We start from the raw sequence: 24,952 nt of genomic DNA, 5'->3' as shown, positions 1-24,952 counted from the left end.
TGAAAATTTTTATCTGACATTTACAACTTTATACAGATATTTGTGAAACCAGTTTTTTGTCAATGTCAGTTCTGCGGTTGCCAATTTGCATCTTTTGCAATTTTTTTAAATTTTGGAATTTGTATTTATGTTTTATGATTGCAATTTTTTTTGTAAACTCACAAAAATATTTTGCAAATATAAAACACAGCTGTAAAGACACAAATCCCACAAAGGAAATTATCTGTCAATACATTTTGTGAAATTTACAAAGAAATGAAAAACATTTGTGAACATCTTTGTTATATTTACAGCTTTCAAACAAATATTTCTGTATACAGTTTTTAATTGTGAAACTTAATTCTATGTTTGCCGATTTGCATTTCATGAACACTATTTTTTTTGTATTTTTAAATTATTTTAATTTATAAAATTATTTTGTGTATTAGCAAATCTATCTTTAGATCTGAGTTTCCATATTGTATTATTTGTTTTTGGAAGTTATTTTATATTTACAGATGACTCATTTACACACGTTGTCAAACTGCACACATTAATAATATTGAAACAAATCCCATCTCCGTATTTTAATCACCATCCAGAAACCTAACTTCCCACACACAAAAATGACCACGAGGACAAATTTAGAAGCCAATACTTTCATCTTTATTAATCTTGTTCTCATTTGTTTAAATAAATTTTTCCTTTGTAAAATCTCATAACGAAAACACTGAACAGGAGTGTTAAAGCCTGTCTTAATTTAAAACGAATACACAACAACAGAACATTAAAAACGTACGGTAACTCTTACTCTGCATCTGTAAACAACCCGTCCCACCCCTCCCTCCCACTCCACACAGTTTGATAAGATTTGGCATGTCCATTTTCTCAACGCATATGCCTTCAGCTCTTTGTGTCATTAAAATGTTCTTTTTTATTATTGCAGGTCGGACAATAAAAAAGACAAGTCTGCTAAAAAAAAAAAACAACTTCAAATGAGAGAAAAAAAGCATTAGTGCCAATATTTCTTAACACACAGTCAGCAGTATACCGAATGCACTCAAAACATTTTTGTATAGACCTTCTGTATAGTAAGCAGCCTTGCCCACATTATGACAGGCAGTAACATGCACACACACATTATCCTCACACTCACACACACACACACACACACAACAACTGTGGTGGTTTAATCCACTTACTTGGTCTCAGTCTCACTCATACTCATGTCCATATAGTGTGTACAACACCTCGCACAGTGTCGACACATGGAGAAATGCAACGTAGCCTCAAACTGCCAGCAATTTAACATTTATCACTGCAACAGTAACAAACATGTTCAAGAGAGAATAACAGAGAAAGAGTGCGTGAGATACAACAGTAGGAGGTCAGCATTTTTGAAAACAGAACAATGACATTTTTCAATATTTTCACTGTTCAAAAAATTAAAACCATACATACAAACAAACAGAAAAAAAACAAACTTAACATACACAGTAAGATACAGTTCTGTTTTCAATCAGAGCTGTTTGCATGTGTTTGGATTCGGTCTCCGTTTTTTAAGGGGACGTGAATACAAACTGCACTTTAACCTCACATCATGTAGTAGTTTAAGTTCTCTTATACGATGAAGGTAATGCTGTTTACAGTGCCCATCTGTCTGAAGGCTTGTCTGTATTTGGTGTGTGCATGTGTATGTAAATCTGTTGAAAAGTCCCCTATTTACTAAGCACATTGCAATCCAGTCAAGTCTTTGAGACCAACTGACTTTTCATTCTTTTTCAGGTTTCAAGTCTAAGCAGTTGAAATCTTCATCTGTGGAAAAAGGCTGTATACACATCTAACAGTCCCTGCATTTGTTTATATAATAGCTTAAGTCTGGCCACGAGAATGTGTGTAAGCATGTCTCACATTTCTGCTTGATGTGTGTGCACATTAATATGCATGGATGCACATGTGTGTATATGTGTATTACATTTATATGCATACCATGTAGATGTGTTTGTGTGTGTGTGTGTGCTATAGTAAGTACATATGTATCCCAGTGTATTTTTGTATCAGTGTGTCCAAATCTACACATACAAATGGAGGGGGCTCAGATGGAGTCAGCGCCTCCCCCCAGCAGGTCGCCAGGCAACAATGCGGCAGGGCTGTCCATTTGGTGCCTTTCCTCCATTTGCGGTGCTCCCCACAGGCTGCTGCTGGGGTATCCCGCAGTCATGCCCCCCCAGAGCCCAGACCTCCCAGAGTCTACTCCCCCGACACCTGCTCCCTCTCCTGCCCCGTTGGTGCTCCACTGGGAAAATATCCCCAGCCCGGGTCCTTGGGCTGAGGGCACTTCTGAAGAACTGCCTGTACCATCGAGACTCTGCCAGGCAGAGCCGGAGGACCTCACACTACCTAGAACCGCCGTTCCACTTTCACCACCTCCTCCTCCTCCTCCCCCTCCCCCTCCTCCTCCTCCTCCTCCTCCTCCACCTCCACTTCCACCTCCACCTCCTCCGCTGTTTCCATTTCCGCCTGAAGTTGTGCCCGCCGCTGCCCGCTCATTCCCCGGGGAGCTACCTCCACTGCTGGCCACAGCTGTGCCTGCTGCAGATGAACCCTGCGTCCCACTGGCTGCTGACCCTCCTGAGCTGGCCCCCTCTGCCCCTCCGGCCTGGGAATGTGCAAAATAGCGAGCAACTTCTTCCTCACTCACGAACTCCGCCAGGATTGTGGTGTTGCCCAGAACACACCTGTGAGAAATAGACAAGACAAGGCTTTTTAGATCAACAGGAGCAGCCTCAACAATGAGTATGCGTTGATCAGCCAAAAATATTAAAACCCCTGACAGATTCTTCACATTAAAAGTCCCCTATTATTTAGCATGTAAACGACTTTATTGTAAAGCAGCAAAATAAGGAAATTATGTTGTTTTTATTAGCAGTACCTTAACACAACTCCTGTGCAACTGAAAGCAAACATGGAACAGTAGATTTCTAGAGTACAAATTAGGGTTATTAGCTAATAGCTAATAATAAAAGGACTAACGTTAATGTGTGAGTAAGGCAGCCAAAGTTATCAGTCCTGCCCATCTATAATGTTAATTGTAATGTTAACACAAGTATTTGTGTCTGAAACATGTAATGTTTCTCTGAGACCCAGACTGAAGCTGAGAAAAGTCGACCGGCAAGTAGACAGAAACTCCACAGCCTTCCGTACCGACTCTATTTGATCAGCAACAAAAACTTTGTGCCAAGTCACCATAGGCACAGAAAATAAACAGGGATGTAGCGGAGTACATATGCATATCATCAGTGCTTTTTTAGGGGGGACTAAAATATTGCTTGCTGGGTTTTTTTACACTACCTGAGTCAATTTTAAAATATTGTTGTCACTGATGTTCGATTTTTCATTCTTGTCTTAATTAAAAACATTTTTTATGCCTTTTAATTTTTAAATTTTTCTGCATTTTTCCCTCCCATGGTATTGAGTATCGTGCATTTTTCTGGGTATCGGCATCAAGTCATAAAATCTAGTATTGTGACAACCCTAGTACAAACAGGACGCAGGAGAAAACCTGAACTTCAAACCCAACTGAGAACTGACCAGTTTTGGAGATGAGGCATGTTGCATTATCGTGCTTGGATATTATCCATTGCCTTAAGGGTGTGTACTTGGTCTGCAAAAGTGTTTGTGTTTGTGGTGTGTGTCAAGTGACATCCACATGAATACCAGGACCAAAGGTTTCCCAGCATAAAATTGCATTGTAATATAATGATCGAAGTTATTTACTTTGCCTGTCTGTTTTTTTTTATGTTTTGGCTGATCGGTGTATGTGTATTAGTTACTTTAACCTACATGTGCAGTGCACCCTGGGCCTTGGCTGCTTCCTGCCGGCTGCTGTAGCGAATCAGAGCGCTGCCCTGGGTCAGGCCAAGGTGGAAGGTCAGCAGGGGTCCATGCTGCATGCAGATAGTTCTCAGCGTGGAGCCATCAATCTACAGGGAAAAAAGGAAAAAGTCCAAGTGTAAAAGATAGTGTGTATGTGATGTGAAGTAAATGTCGAGAATCCTGAGCCATCAATTATAGGGACAGAGAAAGGCCAAGGAGTCTGGGAGGTTATACAACACTGGTTATGTGTATGAAGAACTGTGTATCAATAAATAATGCAGTGAGACTGTACACTGTGTCTTTATCACTCTGTAACTCTGTCACACTGACAAATTGTGCAAGATGCTGTACACGAGTTAAGCCGAATGGATTATTGGAAAAAAAAGTCTATATAACCAAAAACAAAACTCTGTCTAGACATCAACTTTTTTTAAATTCTATGCTTTTCCCAGAGCAGTGTCATGCAAGTGTCATTTGTGTAAGCCCTAATTGATTAAATGGCTCATCCAACTTCACAATCCAATTACAGCTGGGTCACGCATCATTCTGCCTCATTTGCATAAGACAGACTGAAGGGGAATACAGATGAATGAGTGCAACGACTCAATGTTTTTGAATTCAAACCCTGACCAATCTGTCTGGACGGCTGTTTTACTTCACAGCCATAATCAGTTCTGCTGTGTTGAAGGGTTGTAAGAAAGTTTCAATTCCAGATTGCTTACACAGCTTACTCCTGGTCTATCTTTTCCACTTCAGTTTTAAACTCAGACAAAACCAATTGGATGCTGTTCACCAAAGCTAATAACTCAGTCTTTTAATATTCATTCTGTAAATGGCACATCCACAGAAAGAGTAGCACAGTACAAATACTGTACCTTGGTATCTGGTTTGACGATAAAATCAACTTTAAACGTCATATTGATATGCTTACTAATAAATTGAGAACTGTAGCTGGCTTTTTACATAGTAATAAAAATTGTTTCCCCTTTTTATACAGGAAAAGAATAGTCAAATCCATTTTTTTAAATCTGTTTTAGATTATGGGGATGTCACTTATGGAAAAGCTGCTGCCTCTATGTTATAGTCACTGGATGCTGCGTACCATTCAGCTCTAAGGTTCATAACCTGCGATCCTTACAGTACCCACCACTGCCATCTTTACCAAAAGTTTGGCTGGCAGGAGGCGGGACCAGCATTGGTTTTTATTCATCTATCAAGCCTTGAAACAGATGCTCCCTCCCTATATTTCATCCCTCTTGATTCTGAAGTCACATAATTTGGGTACTCAGTCACAGAATAGTTTGTTACTTCACATTTCCCAAATCAGAACTGAACTAGGAAAGATGTCATTCTCTTATAGTGCATTTAAACTCAACTGATCTGACTGATTGATTGATTGATCTCAGTTTATAGACATCTGGTTTTACAGATGGTGATACGGGGTGAGTTTAAATAAATGTATTTGACTTTGAAACAGTAGCCTCATGTAATGTTGCTACAGGCTGAAAGTGTCTATAGCAACCAGTATCAGTAGAATTGCGTATGAGATGAGATGTGCAGAACATCTGTAAATTTTTACCAAGAAACTACATTTGAGGTATTAAGGGAACATCTGTAATAGCTACAGAAAATAGCCTGGGTTACATTTAGATGACATACTGCAAAATAGCTTAAAGAGGCAAAACAGCTTCTTCTCCTTATATACTCTGGGTTGAGTGAATTAAGATCGGAAAAAAAGCTCTGTAGAAAACAAATGTTTATGATACTTACACAATTTTAAGCAAGATCTTCACAAATGAATAACACATTTTTGAAGCCTAAATGCAATCGCCAGAAGTTTAAAGCTAATGTTAGGCTACAAACAAACAACACAGTTGCATTGTTTCACGTCACCGCCACAATAAGGCTATAACGCTGTGCGGCGTGATGATGTTTTGTAGTCTCGTTCAGCTACTTGTTAGCAACTGCCCTTTTTAAGAAGCAATGGCTTAAAAGCCCACTACTGGGTTTTTTACGGATGTATTCTATGTCCTAGAACAAAATGTGGACATCTTTTAAGCTTGTGTTAACCACAGACCTTACTTCAGGCTTCTAATTAAAAAAAAACATTCTCAAAACCAAGTGACTGAGACGAGGGAACTGGAGGTGCTGAAATGCTAACAAAGGACTCATTCTTTTTATAAGCTCAGAAAATAACTTCTTTTTCTGTTATATTTCTGGCAAATCAGAAGCTTCACAGTGGGTGAAACCATGTTGCACAAATCAATTAAGTTATATTCCAATTAAAAACTTTGGGGCATGTAAACCCATCACTTTATTTGGTGTCCATGTAAACACTTAAGTTAGAATCTCTAATCAAACTGACTTCGTTAAAGAAACATGGTCCATGTAATCGCAGCTATAGTTAATGTTTTAAATATGTTGCTTTTGCTACCCTGAGAGTAGTTCGTTTAGATTATAAGTCACTTTTAAGGATTGCCATCTCCCTCAACCTCTCCCACTTCTTACCTGAGGGGTCAGGTTGCTCAGCAGCAACCAGCAGCTGCCTCTGGAGGCTACGCCATCACTCCAAGCTGAGCCTATTAAAAACACAAAAAGAAAAGGAAAGAGGAGCAGAGACAAACAGAAAAGAAGACAAAACAATTAGTGAGGAAGTCATTGTTGATGACAATAGAGATTACTTTATTAACAAAAAAACAACTTTGATGCCAGGTTTCATGATAATAAAAGCAAGTTATGTAATAACTTGTCGAATGGTTGTGAAGTAATCCAAATCCTGTACACAGTACCTGGCCCAAATCTTGACTCTTGATTCATCCCGCCCCCTCCCCAGCTCCGGGCCAACCGTGGGCCTCCGCTACCCCAGGGGGAGGGCGAGGCCTGCTTCTGATTGGTTAAGCCTGGAGGGGGGCGCGGCAGCTGTGAGCTGTTGCGATTGGTCTTCCACAACTTGTTTTGTCCGATGGGCTCTGGGGGCCAGCTGGGCTTGTACTCCGAGTACTTTCCTGAAGAGGAAATGGGGAGGTGGGAGAAAAAGGGGGAAAATGAGTTTTGACAAACAGACCACAGAAATGGGAGTGGGGAGGTACAGCTAACTCCTTTGGCATGTTTGCGTTACAGGCAGAATTTGAACACCAAGTGCTAACACAATAATAGTAACACTAACAACAGAAATTGAAAAGCAAATAACGACTGAGCTAATAACATGGAGATTCAAAATTCAACCAGGGATAAAGGACATAAAAAAATCAAACAAATCAAAACAAACCTGTGCTGTGTGCATTGCTGAGGGGGCTGTCTGAGGCACTGTAGGGCCAGGCACCTGGTGAAGGCAGCGAGGTGTTGAGGGAGGGGTTTGGCCCTACAAAACATTACAAGGTCATCCAAAGGTAACACATCCTGCGATAAACAAGACAATGCAACCACAGTGCAGCTGGACTGCAGACAGAGCCTGTGAGGCTCAAACCTTTGCCCTTGGACTTTTCGTCAATACCTGGCACAGGAGCGTGTTTACAAGTAAAAACAACTGATAGGCTCATCAAAATATTTGGCTCATTGAGTCAAATACCTATGTTGTCTCGCAGTAACTGGTGGTCAGAGTCGCTGAGGCTCGGGGGTCCTGGGGAGCCAAGAACACTACCAGGGGTCATGTAGGGGTCAGACTCTGGGTCTCCACTGCTCTGGATTCCCTTCCAGGGCACACCGGGCTGGAACTCTGTCATATGAGACCAAAAAAGTATTACAAGATTGAAAAGATATGCTATTTTTTTTTTAACCAAACACCAAATAACCATTACTGGAATCCTTTGGTTTGGCTCTTTATTGTTGTGGATTTATTTCGGGACAAGTTAATTAAGACTCCTCATCTTTAACTTAACATTTGTACGCACACGGTAATGATAAAAACAAGTTCATTACTTTGTTCTTTTTGGCATGGCATCAAATGAAAACAGCACAATAGCTTCTGAGATGGAGAAGTCTTGAGTGAGAATGCACACACATTAGGGCTGTCACAAGAAACCTATACTTTGGTAGCTAGTTGATGCCAAAATTCTGAAAATGTGACCAAAGAACAACATGTGGAAGTTGGTGAGTGCAGCTGCATCGACTGCTCTGCCTCCACTCTTCAAAAAAAGAAAAGAAAAAGAAAGTGTTTTTTTTCCTTTTTTTTCACAATTCTTCGCAATGGGAGCGCCGTGTATTTACTCTGCTACAAATGCCAGCAGCATAACGAGGCACTGAGCACTGCACGTTTGGGTTTTTTTGCATGTCACTGAGCGTTGAAAAATGCTCTACTTTGTGTAAAATTCTGCACATATCACTGTCCCATTTTACCAAGCTGTCCAATCACAGTGGAAGAGGGGTGCAGAACAACAAAAAGAAGGATGAAGGAGAAATATGTTGATGTGCTGCAGGCTATATGTGAATTTGCTTCTTTGCTTGCAAAATCTCATAAACCAAAGCGGACTAGTAGTTTTTCTTTGAGGTGGATCATCAGGGATTAACATTTAAATTTAAAATAAAATACATTTCAATGTATGTTTAAGTGCATGGTATTTGTTGTGGTATAGTGACATGCCTAACACACACACACAAACACAGGACAGGTTGACATCAGTCTTATCAACATATGGCTTTTTGTATCTTTGAGCCTGACTTGACATTTTCTATTATCTATTTCTGTAATCTTTCATCGTCTTTTGGTAACTCGTAGCAAAGAAAGACGCATTCACCTGGAGGCCAGCTGGATGTGGCAGGTTTGTTCCCCATTTTACTCCCAGGGGTCCGGTGCCAGTTGTCTGCAGAGCCTTGAGGAGGGATCCCCAAACCATCACTGCCCAGCATTTCATACTGGGAGTAAGGGGATCCTCCTCTAACCTTTATAGCACTGGGTAAAGGGCCTTAGGAACAGCACACAAGAGAGAAAATCAGGTCAAACAGATTGGGGTGAATATGTCTCAAATCACTTTGTTCTGCAGTGGTTCATTTAGATACACTGTGAATGAGGGTGATTACTGAGGCAGTTAAAACCAGATTGACAGCAGCCTGGAAGGTGTGCTTTCCCACCTGGGAATTTTGCCTTTGCAAAAATCCTGTCCCAAACCATCTGTTGACCTACCATTCTTGTGAAGGGCTGTGTCAGGGGGAGATGGAGCGGGGGAGTGTCCCTCCATCATCCATTTGAAGCGGGATTGCTGTCCTCCTGTGTCCTTCATCCCTCCCATCATGGGACTGAGCTCCAGTCCTGACAGGTTACCACCAGGGGCAAGACCTGACAAGCAGAAAAACACAAACATTCATGAGCACATTGCATTCCACAAATGTTTAGTTAAAAACAGCATGTGGCTGAGCTGGTAATTGTATTTCTTCGGCACTGACTGAATCAGACTCCTTCGCTATCAGAATCAGAAAAGAGTGCTATGAAGCCAGTAGCAATTTTGATCACATTTCATCTAGCCTGTGGAGTTTAACCCACAAACAATTCATCTGTTGGACTCACCAGAGTACATCCCTTGTGTTTTGGCATGAAGGTCTGATAAGGGTCCCCCCATTCCAGGATGTGGAAGGGGGTCCACCATGGGCTGTTTGGATAGGCCTCCTCCCAGGTGAGAGGGGGACAGTTTGGAGCTCCCTCCTCCTGCTGCTCCTCCAACTCCACCCTGCTGATGCTGTCTCTGCTGCTGCAGAATAGCCATAATCCTTGCCAGCTGAGAAAGAAAACATTCAAGAAAATTAATCCCAATTAGAATAGAGGGTTCCTACAGCTTAAGGCATAATAGATTTAAGACTTTTTAAGACTTCTTTAATGCTTTCTAAATTAAATTTAAGACCAATTTTACAATAACCAAAAAAATAAAACAAACGAGAAAAAAAAAAAAAAACTGGGGTTATGGACAATTTTGCCCAAACGTTTATTGTATTTTAAAACATGATTTTTGACAGTTCCACTACCCTGATCTGCCTAAAGTTAAAGCAAGCACTTGGTAAACTATTTAAGAAAAAAAAGATATCAAAGCTATATAGAGACATATGTTATCAATTATTTTGAGATTTTACGATGCATCGTACATAAAAAAAGGATTCATACTTTCCACTAGACTACTTTCAAAATCCCAAACATTTTTTATGACTTCTCAAAGACTGATTTAAGACAGTTTAATACTAATTAAGGCCCTATTTTGAGATTATTATTAATTCAATGCCTTTTAAGACTTTTTAAGGATCTGCGGCTACCCTGAGAATACCCACAAGGCACAGTTTTTGCAGCACAGAAATACAACACAAATGTTGTCCTGATGACAGTGCATGGTATGTTATAGAACATGATGACGGTCACCTGCTGTGGGTCTGGCTGCTGTCTGAGCGGCTGAGGCTGAGGGAACTTCCTCTGGTTCTGCAGGAGCTGCTGTTGTTGCTGCTGCTGTTGCTGCTGTTGGAGCAGGAGTTGACAAGCCTGTGGGATGGGGAGCAGAAATGGTCAAAGATGGAGGTAAACAAAGAATTCATAGGCTAGTGCTCACATACAGACACTCCGAGTATGTCATTACATTGCAAGTCACTGTCTATCTGAAGGTTATACAGTACAAAGTTGAACAAAGGCGGACCATTGTACAAAATACAAAATGAAATATTTATTTAAATGTGATGAATCATTATAGTCACGCACCAGATGAAACTGCTGCATGTGGGGGTAAATGTTGCTGAGCATAGCAAGCTGCTGTGGGGAAATCTGAGGAGGGAACACTCCTCCGCCAACACCACCGACCCCGCCGACCCCACCGACACTTCCGACGCCACCAACACCTCCTACTCCTCCAACCACTCCACCCACGCTGCCACCAGGAGAGGGCATCTGCTTCAGCATAGGACCCGGCACCTGCATGTCCATTCAATCCAAATATATGAATCAATTCACACATTTCAATTTAGTTAACAGTTTTAAAAATGTTCTTGCACACCATAAGGATGTAAAGTGACAGGTACAGATCAAAGACCAAAACCTATTGACTGGGAAGCCCTCACACACATCCACACTAATACATTTTCTTTTTCAAATGGCATTTTTAAATGAAAACAACACTGATGCTGAAAACACATATCAAATGGCCATTCAAGTACACTGGGCATACATGTACCAGTGTAAACAGGAAGCAGACTGTCCACTTTGCGGTTGCGTTGCTTAGTTACAGAAACTCCAACAGTATAAGTAAGACCAGCGATGTCTTTGCTTGGACCGACAACGAGGTGGAGCTGTTACTCAAAGTGACCATGAGTATAAGGAGGTCAAGGCGGTGGAAAACAGTTTGGGAGTTGTTACTAGGCAAACACGGCGCAACATATTAGAGAGGTACAGTAAGTATTATCCATTCTGGAGAAAGTCACGGCAATCGGAAAAGGAGTACCCACACAAGAAGGATAAAATCATAAAAGGTCTGTAGACCTAGCTATGATGTTTTGACAAGCAGTTACTGAGAAAACCCATTCTGGAAGTGAACTGGGATGTCTTCCCGAGATGTAAAAGTCTCAGTTTTTGCCCATCCAGAATTCAACACAACCCTAGAGTTTCCAAACTGAAACAGCGTTTTCAACAGCTTCAATTTTAGGAGTTCTAAAACAACAGAGAAGTGTGGATGGTAGACGTATTTGTAGAGATAGTTTTGCATTTTAAAACAAAAATGTATTACTGTGGATTTACCATACATACCTGTTTATACACTGTGTGGTATTTCCTCCCCATTGATATTAAATATTTTGAAGTATTGTGACTGTAACACATTTTTAAATTTCTTTTAGAGAACTTTTCTACTTTTTGAAGACTATAGGCTCCATTCCGAAATATGGGCCTGCTGATTATCTAATGTCCCTTGAGGGCTTTATAGTGTTGTTAACCTACTTTCTTTAATATTTGTAATTCACTATACATGCTTACAGATTGAAGAGCACAGTATGATATTGGGTTTTTTATATTTGGAGAGCTCACTGACCTTTAATTGCATGCATACCAGAGAGTTGCTGGTCCCGTTTAATTGGCAGTTTTTTCCCCAGGTGAGAGCCTATAACCTATATTTGTAATGGTACTGTGTGTCTATATAAACTTTGATAAATGTTGCTTTACTGTCTAAGGCCAGATGAACTAGAGGAATAATGAGTCATCTCCTGCTTGGCAATTTTACAAGATGTCTGGCAAACAGAGAACCGAGGAATGTTGTAAAATGAAACAATAAAATAAACTCTAAACATACAGTGCACATCAAATAAACTGTATTTCTTTACATTTACATTTTTACAAACTTACATACTAATTAATATTACATATACTTTATTTCTCAAATACTTAAATGTTTACATACTAGTGCTGACTGTTTACTATTACTGCATTACAATTATTCCTTAATGTCTAAACATTGTGTTAATGGCTGATTAAAGGCTACTTTCTAGCCTCAAACAGATAGTCAAAACCTTTATGTAAAGTTGGCATAACATTGGCAGGACTCAGGAGACCCTCAGTCTCTCCTAAATACAACATTTATTATAACTAAAAATATGACAGACAAAAGACAACAAACCTGAGCAGACAGGAACTGATGAGGCACTTGAGCACGTAACCCCTGGGAGGGGTTCATTGGATGCATGCCAGGCTGGTGCATCCCCCGAGGCTGAGGCATCCCTCCGCCACTGCCAACAAACACCCCATGGCCACCCATCTGTGTAATGGAAACCACACAAAAATACCAATCTATTTTGTGATGTAACTTGGAATGGGTTTTCTCAGATTTCTTCACCTAAGTCCTTATCTCAACCCATGTAGCAGGTACTGTTGGCATAAAAGTTGAAATAATACTGCTAACTGTGAAAATAAATGTTATTAAAGGATAAATAGACTTATACCTTTTCACCATAGGGCCCCATGTCAACAGGACCCATGTCTTTGGAACTAGGCATGCGGTAACCTCCACCTCTTCCTCCCCTCCGCATCTCTCCATTATAGTCAGTTATTCCTCTTTTGTCTCCTTCCATCTTTTTGTCAAGACTTGGGTCATCACCCTAAAAGACAAAGTCATAGACACACACGTTCATAGGACAGTGACAGAGGACTTACTGATAGTCAATCCATTGTGATACCATTATCAATATGGTTGACATTTTTTAATCAAGTATCTTAAGGGAAAAAAAGCAATATGATATATATAACATTAAAGTAACATATCAATAATACATTGAAGTTTCTGCTTGCAATAGGTGGAAATATTAAGATTATTTTTTAGTGAATTAATATCTTACCAGAAGACCCATGTTTGAAAACTGGCGCGACACTGGGTTCATCCAGCTGTCCCCTCCTCCACTCTTTAGGAAAAATTAAATATAACTCAGTCAAAAAACAACATAAAATGCAATGCAAACTATTGTCAAATTTGAAGAAAGCTACTTACAGGTATTCTATGTGTGCATGTTTCGTTTTTGTAAAACAATCTCAAGGTATGGAACAGTTTTAATGTGGTGCTAAAACAATGTCCAATCATAAATCAGTTTAAAATAATACATAAAAACATGATTTTCACTAGGTACAGGGATGAAGAGTCACCTGATGTTTACTGGGGTTACTGTTTATTTAATTGGTTACTTAATATTTATTTTTTCCTAGTTTATCTTCCTCTTTTTTATGCAAATGATTATGAAAAATTTTAGATATTTGATTTTGGGTATGTGGGTATATGCATATATATTTAGTTAATTAGAGTATAGGTTTAAATTAATAAGGAAGCTGGTTATTTAAAATTCAGTGACTCATCATGTCATCATGTGTTTATTTCTTTTGTCACTATTTTCTTTTTGCTGTTTAAAATAAATCAAATTGAATCTTTATTGTAAATCCTGCATGGTATATCTTTAGGAAAACAAGAGCTACTCTGTCTTGATACAATAAACCGAGAGAGAGAGAGAGAGTCTTAGAACTGTTTCTCCTTACCTTGATGTTTCCTCTCTTTCCTCCATGAGTCTGACCCCAGCCTCCAGAGTTGAAGGAGGAGCTGCTTCCCTGGGAGCCAGTGCTGTTCCAGACCCCTCCACCACCGTCATCATCCTCATCCCAGCTGGGGTGACGGGAGGCTGCAACAGAGCCCTCTCCCTTCCCACCCCAGCTCTCCATTGACTTGGAGCCTGCAGCGAAACCAAAGCAGATGGTTATGACAATGTAGGTTTCTGTAGACTTTCTGTTTTTAACTAAGAAATGTTGTTTGATTTGAGCTTCATGTCTCAAAATAATAATAAGCAGAAAATGTATTTCATTTACATAACATTTTTTTCCTCTTCTTACCAGATTTACCAGGGTTGTGTGAAGGGTTGCCCCAGCCAGATGCTTTCGCCGGTTCATCTTGATCACCCCAACCTGTTGCTGCATCTGGTGACTGGCCCCAGGCAGCCGTACCATTATCCACAGATTGTGCACCTCCTCCCCACATGCCTGGACCTAGATATGGATGAAATGGAAAAAACATTTAGCAAAAGGTTGCAATGGTATGATGTTCATAAAATGACAACCTTCTCAAAATATTGCAGTTTCACAGTGACACAGAATTATTGTTATTGTCAGCCAGAATGACCCTTAAAGGAATGTAAACAAAAGGGTTAGTCTTGATTGAACAAACATTTTACTATAACTGAAACTTAAAACCATTTTCCAAATAAGGTATGTGTAAAAATTCTCCTTTTTAATTTCTATTCTCCGTACAATTGCCCCCCCCCAACATTGTAGATAAGCAAATGTACATGGTATGAAAACTTTGATATCACAGTATAACTTAAAACCATTGTATCTATGCAACCCTAATTTAGAATATGCAAATGAAAAATAGCAAGTTAAATGTTTGATTCTGATAAAAAAAAAAAGAGTAGGTAAGTTTAACAAATTATTGTAATAATTTACAAACACTTAAAAAATTAAGACAAATGCTAATGATCTATCTACTTTGGTTGTGGCTTGCCAAATGCAAAACTCCTGCTTACCCACTGCAGCATTGCCAGGGTTTGTGTCCCTGCTGTGTTGCATCCCCTGCTGCCTTCTTGGTGGTTGTTGGATGGATGGTGGTGGGGCCTGCTGACTGTGGCTTTGGCCAGGTGTAACACTGTTTTTGTCCCACAAATTCACATTCTTGCTTTTGTGGCGCGTTGGGTCTCCCCAGGCCGAAGTGCCATCATCGATTTCCATTTTGCGACTGATGGACTGAGGGGAGGGTTCTTCCCAGCCACTGGGCTCCAGGGAGTCACCCCCGCCCCCAGAGATTTGGGGGATCGGGCCAGAGGTCCAGCCCGAACTTTGGTTCTGATTCTTGGATGGTGGACCTCCACCTCCAACGTTGGACCGGCTGTTCCACCCTCCTTGAACGGGACCTCCTTGTGGCTGCTGGCCCTGTGATTGGTGCTGCTGTTGATTTGGGGCTTTCATTGGTGCCACTTGGCTGTTTGGTATCTGTGCTGCTGCTGTGTGGGGCTTGGAAGTCCCCCAGTCCTGGTGGGATTTGCCTCCACCCACATCTCCCCCTCCCCATCGCTGAGATCCCCCTTCATCCAAATTACCCCAGGAAGATCCCTTCTCATCCAAGTTACCTCTGCTTCGCCCGTCTCCAGGTATAGAGTCTCTCTGTCCCCAGTCTCCTCCCCAACCACCTGCCTCCCCTCTTCCACTCCCCTTCCATCCCCCTGTCCCTTTATCATCTGCACCATCTCCCCACCCACTACCCTGTTCTCCAAAGTTTCTCCAGTTTCCTCCTCTGTGATCACCCCATTTTTTTTCTTCACTCCCCCATGCTTTGCCTGGGTTTTCAGGTGGGTGGTCACCCCAGCCTCCAGCTGCCTTCCCCTGGTTGCTCTCCATATCCTCTTCTGGCGCTCCTGGCTTCCTACCAGGCATGTGAGGCCCACAGGTGGACTGTGATGCACCACCATCCCAGCCATCCCTCGCTGTAACAGGGCCAGAGTTCAGGCTGCTCGTGTGACTGCCAGCAGATGGATCATTAGTTATTGAACCGCTGTTAGATGGGTACCCAGGACCGCGACTAGTGGTAGTGTTCATGGTTGCTGATGAGAATGCAGAGGAAGATGAAGTGCTTCTTTCATTCCTGTTTCTTGCTCCTGTTGTTGCGTCCAGGTCCCACGCCACGTTCTGTCGAATCTGGGTCTGCCCCCAGCCCGTGTTAGACAGAACCCTGGGATCCAGGTCAGATCGATTGAGCATGCTGAGTAAGGCCACATCAGCATTGGAGGTCTGGTCGGACGATGGTTGGTTTCCGGATGATGCTCGCTTCTGCTTATGTCCGCTGTCACTTCCTCCTCCGCCACTTCCAGCTATGGACCCTCCCCCACTAGAGGATGAAGGTGCCCCACCTCCAGTGCCTCCACCCTGCCCTCCTCCTCCTGCACCCCACTCACCAACTGCCCCATCCCCACTTTCCATCCCTTTCTGATTGTCCCAAGCTTTTGTCATAGTTGCAAACTTTGGTGAGGCAGAGTCCTGTAAGACGCTGCCGCCAATACCTCCACTGCCTCCACTGCTGCTGCTGTTGCTGCTCCCATCTCCTCCTCTTCCACTTCCTATTGCTAAGTTACTCGAACTTACACCTCCCGCTGTGCCACCCCACTCTGCTTCTGAACTGCCTCCTTCCCACGCTCCCTGAGATACCACTGGGGTATTTGAGCTACCATCATTTCCCCTAACCCACCCAGCCTTGTCACCCTGGCTTCCAAATCCCCACACATTCCCTTCCTGCCCCTGAGCTCCGGTCTCTCCCCCACCCCACCCGTCTGCCTGTGAGGCACCCGCACACAGGTCAGCCGACACTGGAGGCATGGATCTCCAAGAAGAAGAGGCGGCAGAGGAGGAAGACGAAGAGACGGAAAGATTGCCGCTCCCTTCTCCTTCAACACTAGCACAGTCCCTCTCATCACCGCCTTCTTGATTTGGTCCTCTTGCTCCCCCACCTGAACCCATCTCTGGCCCTACGTTTCCTAAGTGCTGCTGCTGTTCTCCCACAGCTGTCTCAGTGTGCTGCTGATGGAGACCAGTTTGATTCACAGATGAAAGAGAGTGAGTGGTGATGGGTGTGGTGCTGGCAGAGAACGAGGAAGCTGAAGTGATGGACGAGTGTAGCGGAAGGCCTTCGCTGGCCGTAGTTGACGTCCCACCCTGCACCAGGGCGGGCCAGGCGGAGGGGTTCACGTTGGGGTTGAAGTTGGCACCAGAGACACTGCTGCTGCTGCTGCTGCCACCCACAGGGCTCTCCTGAGGCCCAGGAAGAAGATGGGAGACTTTGGAATTGTAAAATGCTGCTGATCCTAGCCCCGCCTCCACCTGAGAGGAGGAGGATGAGCCCCATGCGCTGCCACTTGACTGAACACATTCATTAAGCGAGGAAGAGGAGGAAAGAGGAGAAGAACGAGGTGAGGAAGGATTGTCCATGTTCCCTGCTCCTCCTCCTACTGCTCCTCCTTTCTGCTGGATGTTTCTCTCACTCCATGAGGCACTACTGTTGTTGTTGTTACCAGGGCAGTCTTGCTCCTGCGATCCTCCTCCTCCTCCTCCTCCAGCCCCGTCAGAGCTCGATTTGGCCCCTCCTAGGATGCTAGGCCAATCCCCCAGGTCAGTCCCATCCACAATCACCTTCCCGCAGCCCTGAGAAGAGGACTGGCTGCCAGAGCCTGCCCCCCATGTGGAATTTGCATAAGTTGAAGTAGTAGTAGTAGAAGAAGAAGACGACAGAGCAGCGACACATAATGAGGATGAAGAGGAGTTTGGGGGTGAAGCGGAGGATGAACCCAGGTTGGAATCTATACAGACAAAAGCGAGAGCATTCATTTAACTGACAATTTAAGCATTAAATGATAACTTGCAGAACTGTTTCTAAACATGTGGAAAATGTGGTATTTAGTGGGCTACATACTGAAGCTGATGGTGTTTTTTTTGTCTTGAGACAACCAGTATGTTTACATGATTTAAAAAAAAAATCAAATTATGGTGTTAGTCTGACTAAAACTGGACTTTTAAAAATACACGTAAAGTTGTTTGTTCAACTAAATTTGCACTACATCTAATTTTCAAAGTCGGACTAACACACCTGGACACATTATGTAAACACCTCAGTTGAACCTGAACTGGCCTAAGCATTTTGCACATGCTCCATAGTCCTCATGCCGGGCTTTGACCCGGAAATTGAACAATAAAAAGCCATGTCCATACAGAGAAAGAACCAATCTATTTCTTTTTCATTTTAAAAAAGTTTTCCATAAACACAGAATCGTCTCAAGAAATGTGTGTGTCCACACAAAACCACTGAAAACGCTGTAGTATATATGCCAGGCCTGTAAGTGGCGCTGTAACGCTGCCACAGAAATACACCAAAAACAGAGAATAAGACATGGAGCATGCATATAAAACTTGTGCGATGTAAACAAACACACTAAGAAGAAGATGGCGGAGAATTGAGCTAGAAAGGAGACATTTGTGTGGAGAAGATTTTGCTGTAAAAGCCATATCATGCTCAGTAGCTTCTGCACCATGAATGCAACACTGCAATCCGCCATGTTGTTGTTGTTGTTGTTGTTGGCGGGGTTAGAGCATGCGGGTTAAGGAAGAGGTGGGGCTATAGGGTCATCAGTACAGTTAAGATGCGTATGGGTTGTAAACACGGAAACGCAAGGGTGGCGTCTTCACATTTGTTCCCTCTGGGATCCGGTTTTATTGTGGACGAAACGTCCATATGATAAAAAACTTTTGCGGATACACCTAAACTCGTCTCCATATGGACATGGCCTAAATTTGTTGATGAAAGCCAGGAGGAAAAAAGAAGACGAAGAGAAGAAAACAAAACAAGACAAAGGTATCCATGTTGTCACCGCTTGACATGCAACCCCTTTGCTGCTTGCTAACTTGTTTGGTATGTGATATAAAAGGTCAACTGGAAGAAGGTCCAATAGGAACTAGCTGAAAGGGGGCATATCGCCACCTACTGCAGCAGACATACTTTGGTCAATACATGGATTCTCCCCCAGTGCTTGTATACTGGGACAAGGACAGTAGTCCAATTTAATGGCCTTATCCAGCTTTAACTGTAGCTCCACTTAACTGTGCATGTAAACATACTGATTAACTCACCTGTGCCTCCAGCTGTGTTTGCATTGGGGCTATCTCCTCCCTGTGAGGAAAGAGATGGGGCGGCTGCCCAGCCACTCCCTCCTCCAACTCCTCCTGCGCCCCCTTCCCCTCCGCCTCCCCCCAGCAGCATGGAGGACAGCGGTGGCTGGCCCCTCTTCAGTAGCACTTTATGGTCCTGCTGGCAGCGAAATCTCGGTGGAACCTCTCTGGACATGTATCGCTGCTGCTGGGAGGTCTGGCTTCCAGAGGGGGAAGAGGAGGAGGAGGGCTGTCCGTTGGCCACAGCAGTCCGCTGCTTTGCATTGTTCCCGCCACCAGGAGGAACTTGTGCACAAACCCCGGCTGCACCAGGACTGGGGGATGAGGGGGCGACAGGGCCAGGGCTGGGGGACACTGAGCCTGGGGTGGCGAGCGGCTGGGAGGACGAGGGCTTGGCTGATTCTGGCACTGAAATACACAGATAATGAAAAGTGTGTGAACTTGTGGTAGACGTAAGTATGAAAAGAGAAAAACAGAGAGAGTATGTTACTGGGTTTGCTACTCTACAGCCAACAGTTTAAGGACCTGAAACACCAAGCCGACGGTTGACTGTTGGTCAATGTGGAGCCATTGGTGAGTATCTATCACCCTAGTTTTGGCACGAGTCGACCTGGTCTGATTTTTTTTGGCATGTGAAATTGGCGTGAGAGACTGTGGAGCCCACTGGTAAATAAAATCACTCTCAGTGGCAGCTCAGCTCAGCACACCAGAACAGAAACAGGTGAGAAAAGCAATTAAATGAATTAATTCAAGAGGAAGGGTAATTAAAACAAACTTGTTACCATAGCAGGATTATGTTTTAGCCATTGAGCTCTTTATCACTTTGTCATTGTTTGTTATTGTTCTTTAGCGCACCCTCAATATTATTTTTACTTTCAACATCAGGTGTTCTTAATGTGCTAACTGGTTAACTAACATCCTAAATCTGTCCTGCTGAGCTTCCAGTTTCCCTTTTTGAATAAATAATACCGACTACCAATGCCTGCTGCAATGGAGAGTTATTTCCTCTCACGCAGGTGCAGAGCGTACATACTAGTTGGCCGTTGGCTGTAGTTTTTGCGGTATGTGCAGGTGCAACTTTGTGGCTGAGACACAGGCCATATGAGGCGCCTTTGTCACCTCTAATTCTTTGGTGTCAATATGGTGTGTCTGGACCTTGTGTCTTAAGTATGAGCATGCATTATTGACAATTCTACATGTTAATTCTCACGGTCATCAGTATACGTGAAGTTTATTATAACAACATGATACAGCTAATTAAAAGGACATTTAACAGCAAGACAGAGAAGTCATATGACAGACATGATCATATAGTATAGTAAGCAATAAAAGGAAGACAAAGGTGTTGATGATGACCACAACAAAGGAAGAAAACATACCTTTGATTTTCTGTTCTGGCACCTAAAACAGAAAGAATAAGTGAGTCAGATATAAGGGAGGAGGATAATTTATAGGTGGTAATTTGATTAAAAAAAGGTATATTGTAATCTTACTAGGCTTTCGTCTTGCCACTTTAACTGAGAAATATACTAGCAAGGGACTATTTAAGCAAATATTAATAATATTAGATTTATTTATATTTAGATGTTTAGATTTCATTCAAAGTTAAAAAGTGAAAGTTTAGAAGACGCGTAGCCTAAGCCTATATTAAAGAGTAAACAGTATTTGAGTAAATGACAAAAAAAGGTTAATTATTTACAGATTTTAATTGTATTTTTATTATACTTAATGATTATTTTAAAATATTGGGCTATATTTAGTTGATACATCCTGATCTGTAACAGGGCTAAAGCTTTGGGAAGATTTTTTAATGACATCTATTGCTCAGTGGGTGGATATTCATGTTACAAGCACAAAAAAGTCCTTCCAAACTTCAATTACTTAACATATTCAAATTCAACAATAAACAATCCTGGCTGAGTATGTGGCAATAATATGAAAGCAGGAGAATCACACAGATTCTCTGCAAAACATACAGGCAAAGTCAGTTGTGAATTTTTCGAGACACTGTTTACCTTCTGAGAGGTTTCCCTTTTCTTTTTATCTTCTTTCTTCTTTTTCTTGTCTTCCATGAACTACTGTTCCCTTTTCTGATTCTCCTGTCTGCGAAGAGAAATGTACACATTCAATTATTTATGTTGAACCTCATGGCACACCGAAAGTAATTTAATGCTCACAAAAGCATACCCTTTCACACACATGTATAGACTTTGACTCAAAATGAATAATATACATTTCATCAGATCACTGCCAAGTATTCTCCTACACAGTTTATGTTTTTAAGACTGTAATGTTAACCAGGGGCAGACAGCTTGACAACAGCCCTTGGTAGACTAGCTTCTCATTGCATAATTCATTAACCAGCAAACGATTGCAATTCCAACCAGCAGACAACACGGGCAGCAGCCAAACAAACAAGTGACTTCCAACTCTCCAACATCTCAGAAAAAGTCAAGTTCTTACTCAAGTAAAGTCTGTCTCTTCTCTGTGCGACAAGTGTCAATCTAATGAAGCCAGTTTAATACATTCCTATTAGGGATGACAATTAATCCATAATCGATTAATTGGTCATTAAGAATTTATTTGAACATATGAAATATAATCAACATATGAAATTTAATCAATTAATTGACTATGGCTATGCAATGCTGTCAAATTATATTCAATATGTTGCTGTGAGCTTTGATTGAGGAAAAACCCATTAGGTATTGTGAAAATACCAAAAAAAAAAATTAAATAACAATCAATTAATCAATATTCTACCAATATCTTACAATATCCAATTAAGGACAGTGCTTTCAATTTGCAACCCTAACTCATATATATTGTGTCATAAGATTCAAAAAATACTGGTGCAACATTTTTCATATACTTTCAAAAATAAAGCCTTAGCCAAAAACTGTTGTTTTTAATATTTCTGAGACATTTTGACTACCTCACATCAGCTCTAAGATGACTCATCTTCTTATGACAGCTAAGAAATGCTCACTGATGTTGTGGAAGGGCAAAAGCATTCCTTATGTTAAAATGTGGCTTGATAATCTGGTCAAAACTCTTCATCTAGAGAGGTTAAGATATATTAGAAATGGCAAAATTGTATTCAATATTTGAAAAAACAACAGCGTAATGCCATTTGCAAAAGTTGCTATCAACTGAATGTAGGATCCCTTGATTTAGTCTTGGGTGTGTATGTTAGGGGCTTTGTTTCTTTTCTTTTTTCAACCTTTTTTTTCTTTTTCATCCTAAGGGAGAACACCATCTATATTAGTTTTGTAAATGTGCTGTTTATCTTAATGCTGCATTTGTACATTTACCAATAATTTCTTTGTCTGTGTATATTTGCTGATGATGATTTTTGCAAAGTGATCCTACTCAATAAAATGTCAAGTTCTTCTACATTACAGTCGAGATTGTAATGGCAGCATGATACACAGATAGCAACTTGTGTGGAGAAAATGACACTCTCACTGACTACATACAATGCAATGATTTTTTTAAAATACATTTTTGGTCAACATAATATACTATGACTTTTTTGTGTTATTTTGGACCACATATGATTCTATGATTTTTTTTTACACATTTTTGTTTGACATACTATACTATGACTTATTCATGCTATCTTGGATGACATTCTTTAAAATGACGTTTTTTTAATGCACGTTACAATACTATGATTTTATTTTTTAAAATACATTTTTGGTTGACATATTATGCTATACCTGCTTCATGCTATTCTGGACGACATACCATGACTTTTTTATGCTATTCTGGATAACACACTTTACACACCACACTGCCAAAAGTACATATGCAAAATGCAAATACACAACTCATACCCCAGTCATGTGAGCCTATTTTTGTGGAGAGCCAAACATACCACAGTGGGCTGAAAAAAAAGTTTTGTGTGGAAACGTAAAGGGATCTCTGACACCAGAGAACTGTAAATACGGCTGGGCCCTGTGTTTCTATTAGCTAAGCTGCACGTAATTAGCATCATGTCACACTGCGCTATTGCAAGCTAACTGGACAACTTGTAGCTTTAACCCTTCACTGTAACCTCTATAAATGCACCGGGTGACAAGACCATCAGTAATCGGTTTATGTAATGCATGCAAACCCCTCCAAGGCAGGTGTTTGCAGCAGCATTGGGAGCAAACAGTGCGGATTTCATGTAAATATACGGGCCAGTGAGGAATAGCTGTGCAGCTATTATGGACCCCTAAAGGAGCTTGACTCGGGTGAGCAACCAGCTAATGCTAGTCGACTTTAAAGCAGCTGGTGAGCACCGTGCCATGACCTGAGCTCGCGGCTGTAGACCCAGCGCAAGGTGTCTCTGTAGCTCCGCGCGACCAATCTAACCTCTACGCAGTTAACTGCAGACATCAGGCACGTCATGTTAGCCAACGACGTGCCCCTTCGTTTCAAACACAGAGCATTTGATTTATACACTTTGTAGTTATAATTACTAACTTTACAGTATGAATAAGTCAACGAACAGAGTGTTAGCGTGTTTTATCAGTAACGACAGTCGACAGGGCCAAATTAAACGACGAACTTCAGTGACGTTTCTTCAACATTACATCGCGTAACAAGCTCTTCTAAAACTGAGAAACCCAAACGTTGTTAGCCGTGTAAATGTGAAAACACAAACGGTATCGACATAAACACACATTATAAAAACTGCCGAAACTCATAACAATAACGACGAATACTCACCTCGGGAATCACATAGGACATAAAGTGCTTCTGTGCAAAAATTCTTGTAGACCTACCGCTAGCAGGCTAGCAAGGCAGCTAGCCTAGCGAGCTAGTTCTTCGAGGCTTTCAAGGCTAAATTGAATAAGAAATGACATCACCGAAAGGCGAAATGTTAATCGTAGAAAAAAACGAGGAAAGGCGAGTATCCTTTTTGAGCGACTATAGTTCTCAGGCTGTAAACAAAACATGCATAACCCCTTGATGACTGTCAGACGCTGTATGATCGGTTAGTTTACTATCGGCCATTTTGCTTCTGTGTGGAGGTTTAGCCAGCATATGATATCACCGGGCTGGTTGTTGATCACGGAGGGGAGGAGGAGCGGGGCGCGTGCAGGCACCGGCCACCAGAGGGCGTCTTTATCAATGGAAACATGACGTCATACGCACGGGGGTACAAATAAGTAAACAAACGGGTCAAAAAAATAAAAGAAAATAAAAATAAAAATCCAGACAGAAACAAAAATAATACATATTCATATCACATTCTCAAAATAAGTTTTTGAAATAATAACAATAATTCAGTACCAACTAATATTCAAAGGTTTTTCTGTGATCGAGATGGGGGTTATGAACTGAGGGGAAATTCTAACTTTAAAATTCACTGGGTGCGTACAACAAAGAATTTTTTTTGTGTGTTTAAATTTGTGGTGTTAAATTATGGAATAGATTAAAAACAGAATTAAAGATTTTTTTTGTAGATACATGGGCAAAACGGGGGGTTGACAGTCACCAGGTGTTTACAGGGATTAATGTATGGTGTTGCACTGATTTGAAGCACTTCTTTTTTTTCTTCCTCTTCTTCTTCTTCTTCTTCTTAGTATTATTATTATTTCTATCTTCTGCACTTTTTTCTTTTTCTAAATAACAATGTAAATATGTTGCACATGGAATATTCTATATATATTTTTGTATAAAATCACTCAAATAATCTAAAAAAAACTTTTTTGTTTTTATTTATAAGATTAAGAGAGGAAAGTGTTGAGTTTAAATCAATCAAGAAAAGACAGAAAGAGGGTTTTTTTTCATTTGCTATTGTTTCTGTCCATGTCCATTCTCCTTCATATTTTACGATTTTTATTGATTTATGTATAGATATTATGGTTTATTTTTATTAGTATTATTTATGCTCTTTGTAGAATGTCAGTTACCTGT

At 41.3% G+C, this 24,952-nt stretch overlaps 1 protein-coding gene across 1 annotated transcript; it reads right to left on the bottom strand.

Annotated features, from left to right (window-relative positions):
• Window positions 1-622: 622 nt before the first annotated feature.
• Window positions 623-24,093, bottom strand: tnrc6bb.1 (trinucleotide repeat containing adaptor 6Bb.1). Its single transcript, XM_042504263.2, has 21 exons — window positions 23,759-24,093; window positions 21,055-21,142; window positions 20,419-20,440; window positions 19,001-19,447; window positions 14,860-17,676; window positions 14,171-14,323; window positions 13,823-14,013; window positions 13,138-13,200; window positions 12,745-12,900; window positions 12,423-12,560; window positions 10,523-10,732; window positions 10,193-10,309; window positions 9,356-9,563; window positions 8,975-9,127; window positions 8,589-8,756; window positions 7,424-7,570; window positions 7,124-7,216; window positions 6,645-6,860; window positions 6,364-6,434; window positions 3,823-3,962; window positions 623-2,717 (listed from the first exon to the last, which is right to left on the bottom strand). Exons 2-21 carry the CDS (start codon window positions 21,109-21,111, stop codon window positions 2,075-2,077), a joined length of 6,210 nt encoding a protein of 2,069 aa, XP_042360197.2. The 5' UTR covers window positions 21,112-21,142; window positions 23,759-24,093; the 3' UTR covers window positions 623-2,074.
• Between the last annotated feature and the right edge of the window lie 859 nt (window positions 24,094-24,952).

Source organism: Plectropomus leopardus, chromosome 18, assembly GCF_026936395.1.
Source record: "Plectropomus leopardus strain MGB_pleo_1.0 chromosome 18, ASM2693639v1, whole genome shotgun sequence".
NCBI classification, from domain to species: domain Eukaryota; kingdom Metazoa; phylum Chordata; class Actinopteri; order Perciformes; family Serranidae; genus Plectropomus; species Plectropomus leopardus.
The sequence above is the reverse complement of the archived record's forward strand: the minus strand, read 5'-3'. Positions and strand labels throughout refer to the sequence as shown.

Bases quoted from the DNA above. Each gene is read 5' to 3' on its own strand.
- tnrc6bb.1 (XM_042504263.2), bottom strand. From the start codon at position 21,111: ATGGAAGACAAGAAAAAGAAGAAAGAAGATAAAAAGAAAAGGGAAACC. The intron at 17,677-19,000 runs GTGAGTTAATCA...TTGTCTGTATAG, and splicing joins AAACACAGCTGGAGGCACAG to ATTCCAACCTGGGTTCATCC. The intron at 2,718-3,822 runs GTAGGTTAAAGT...TATTTCTCACAG, and splicing joins GCCCAGGGTGCACTGCACAT to GTGTGTTCTGGGCAACACCA.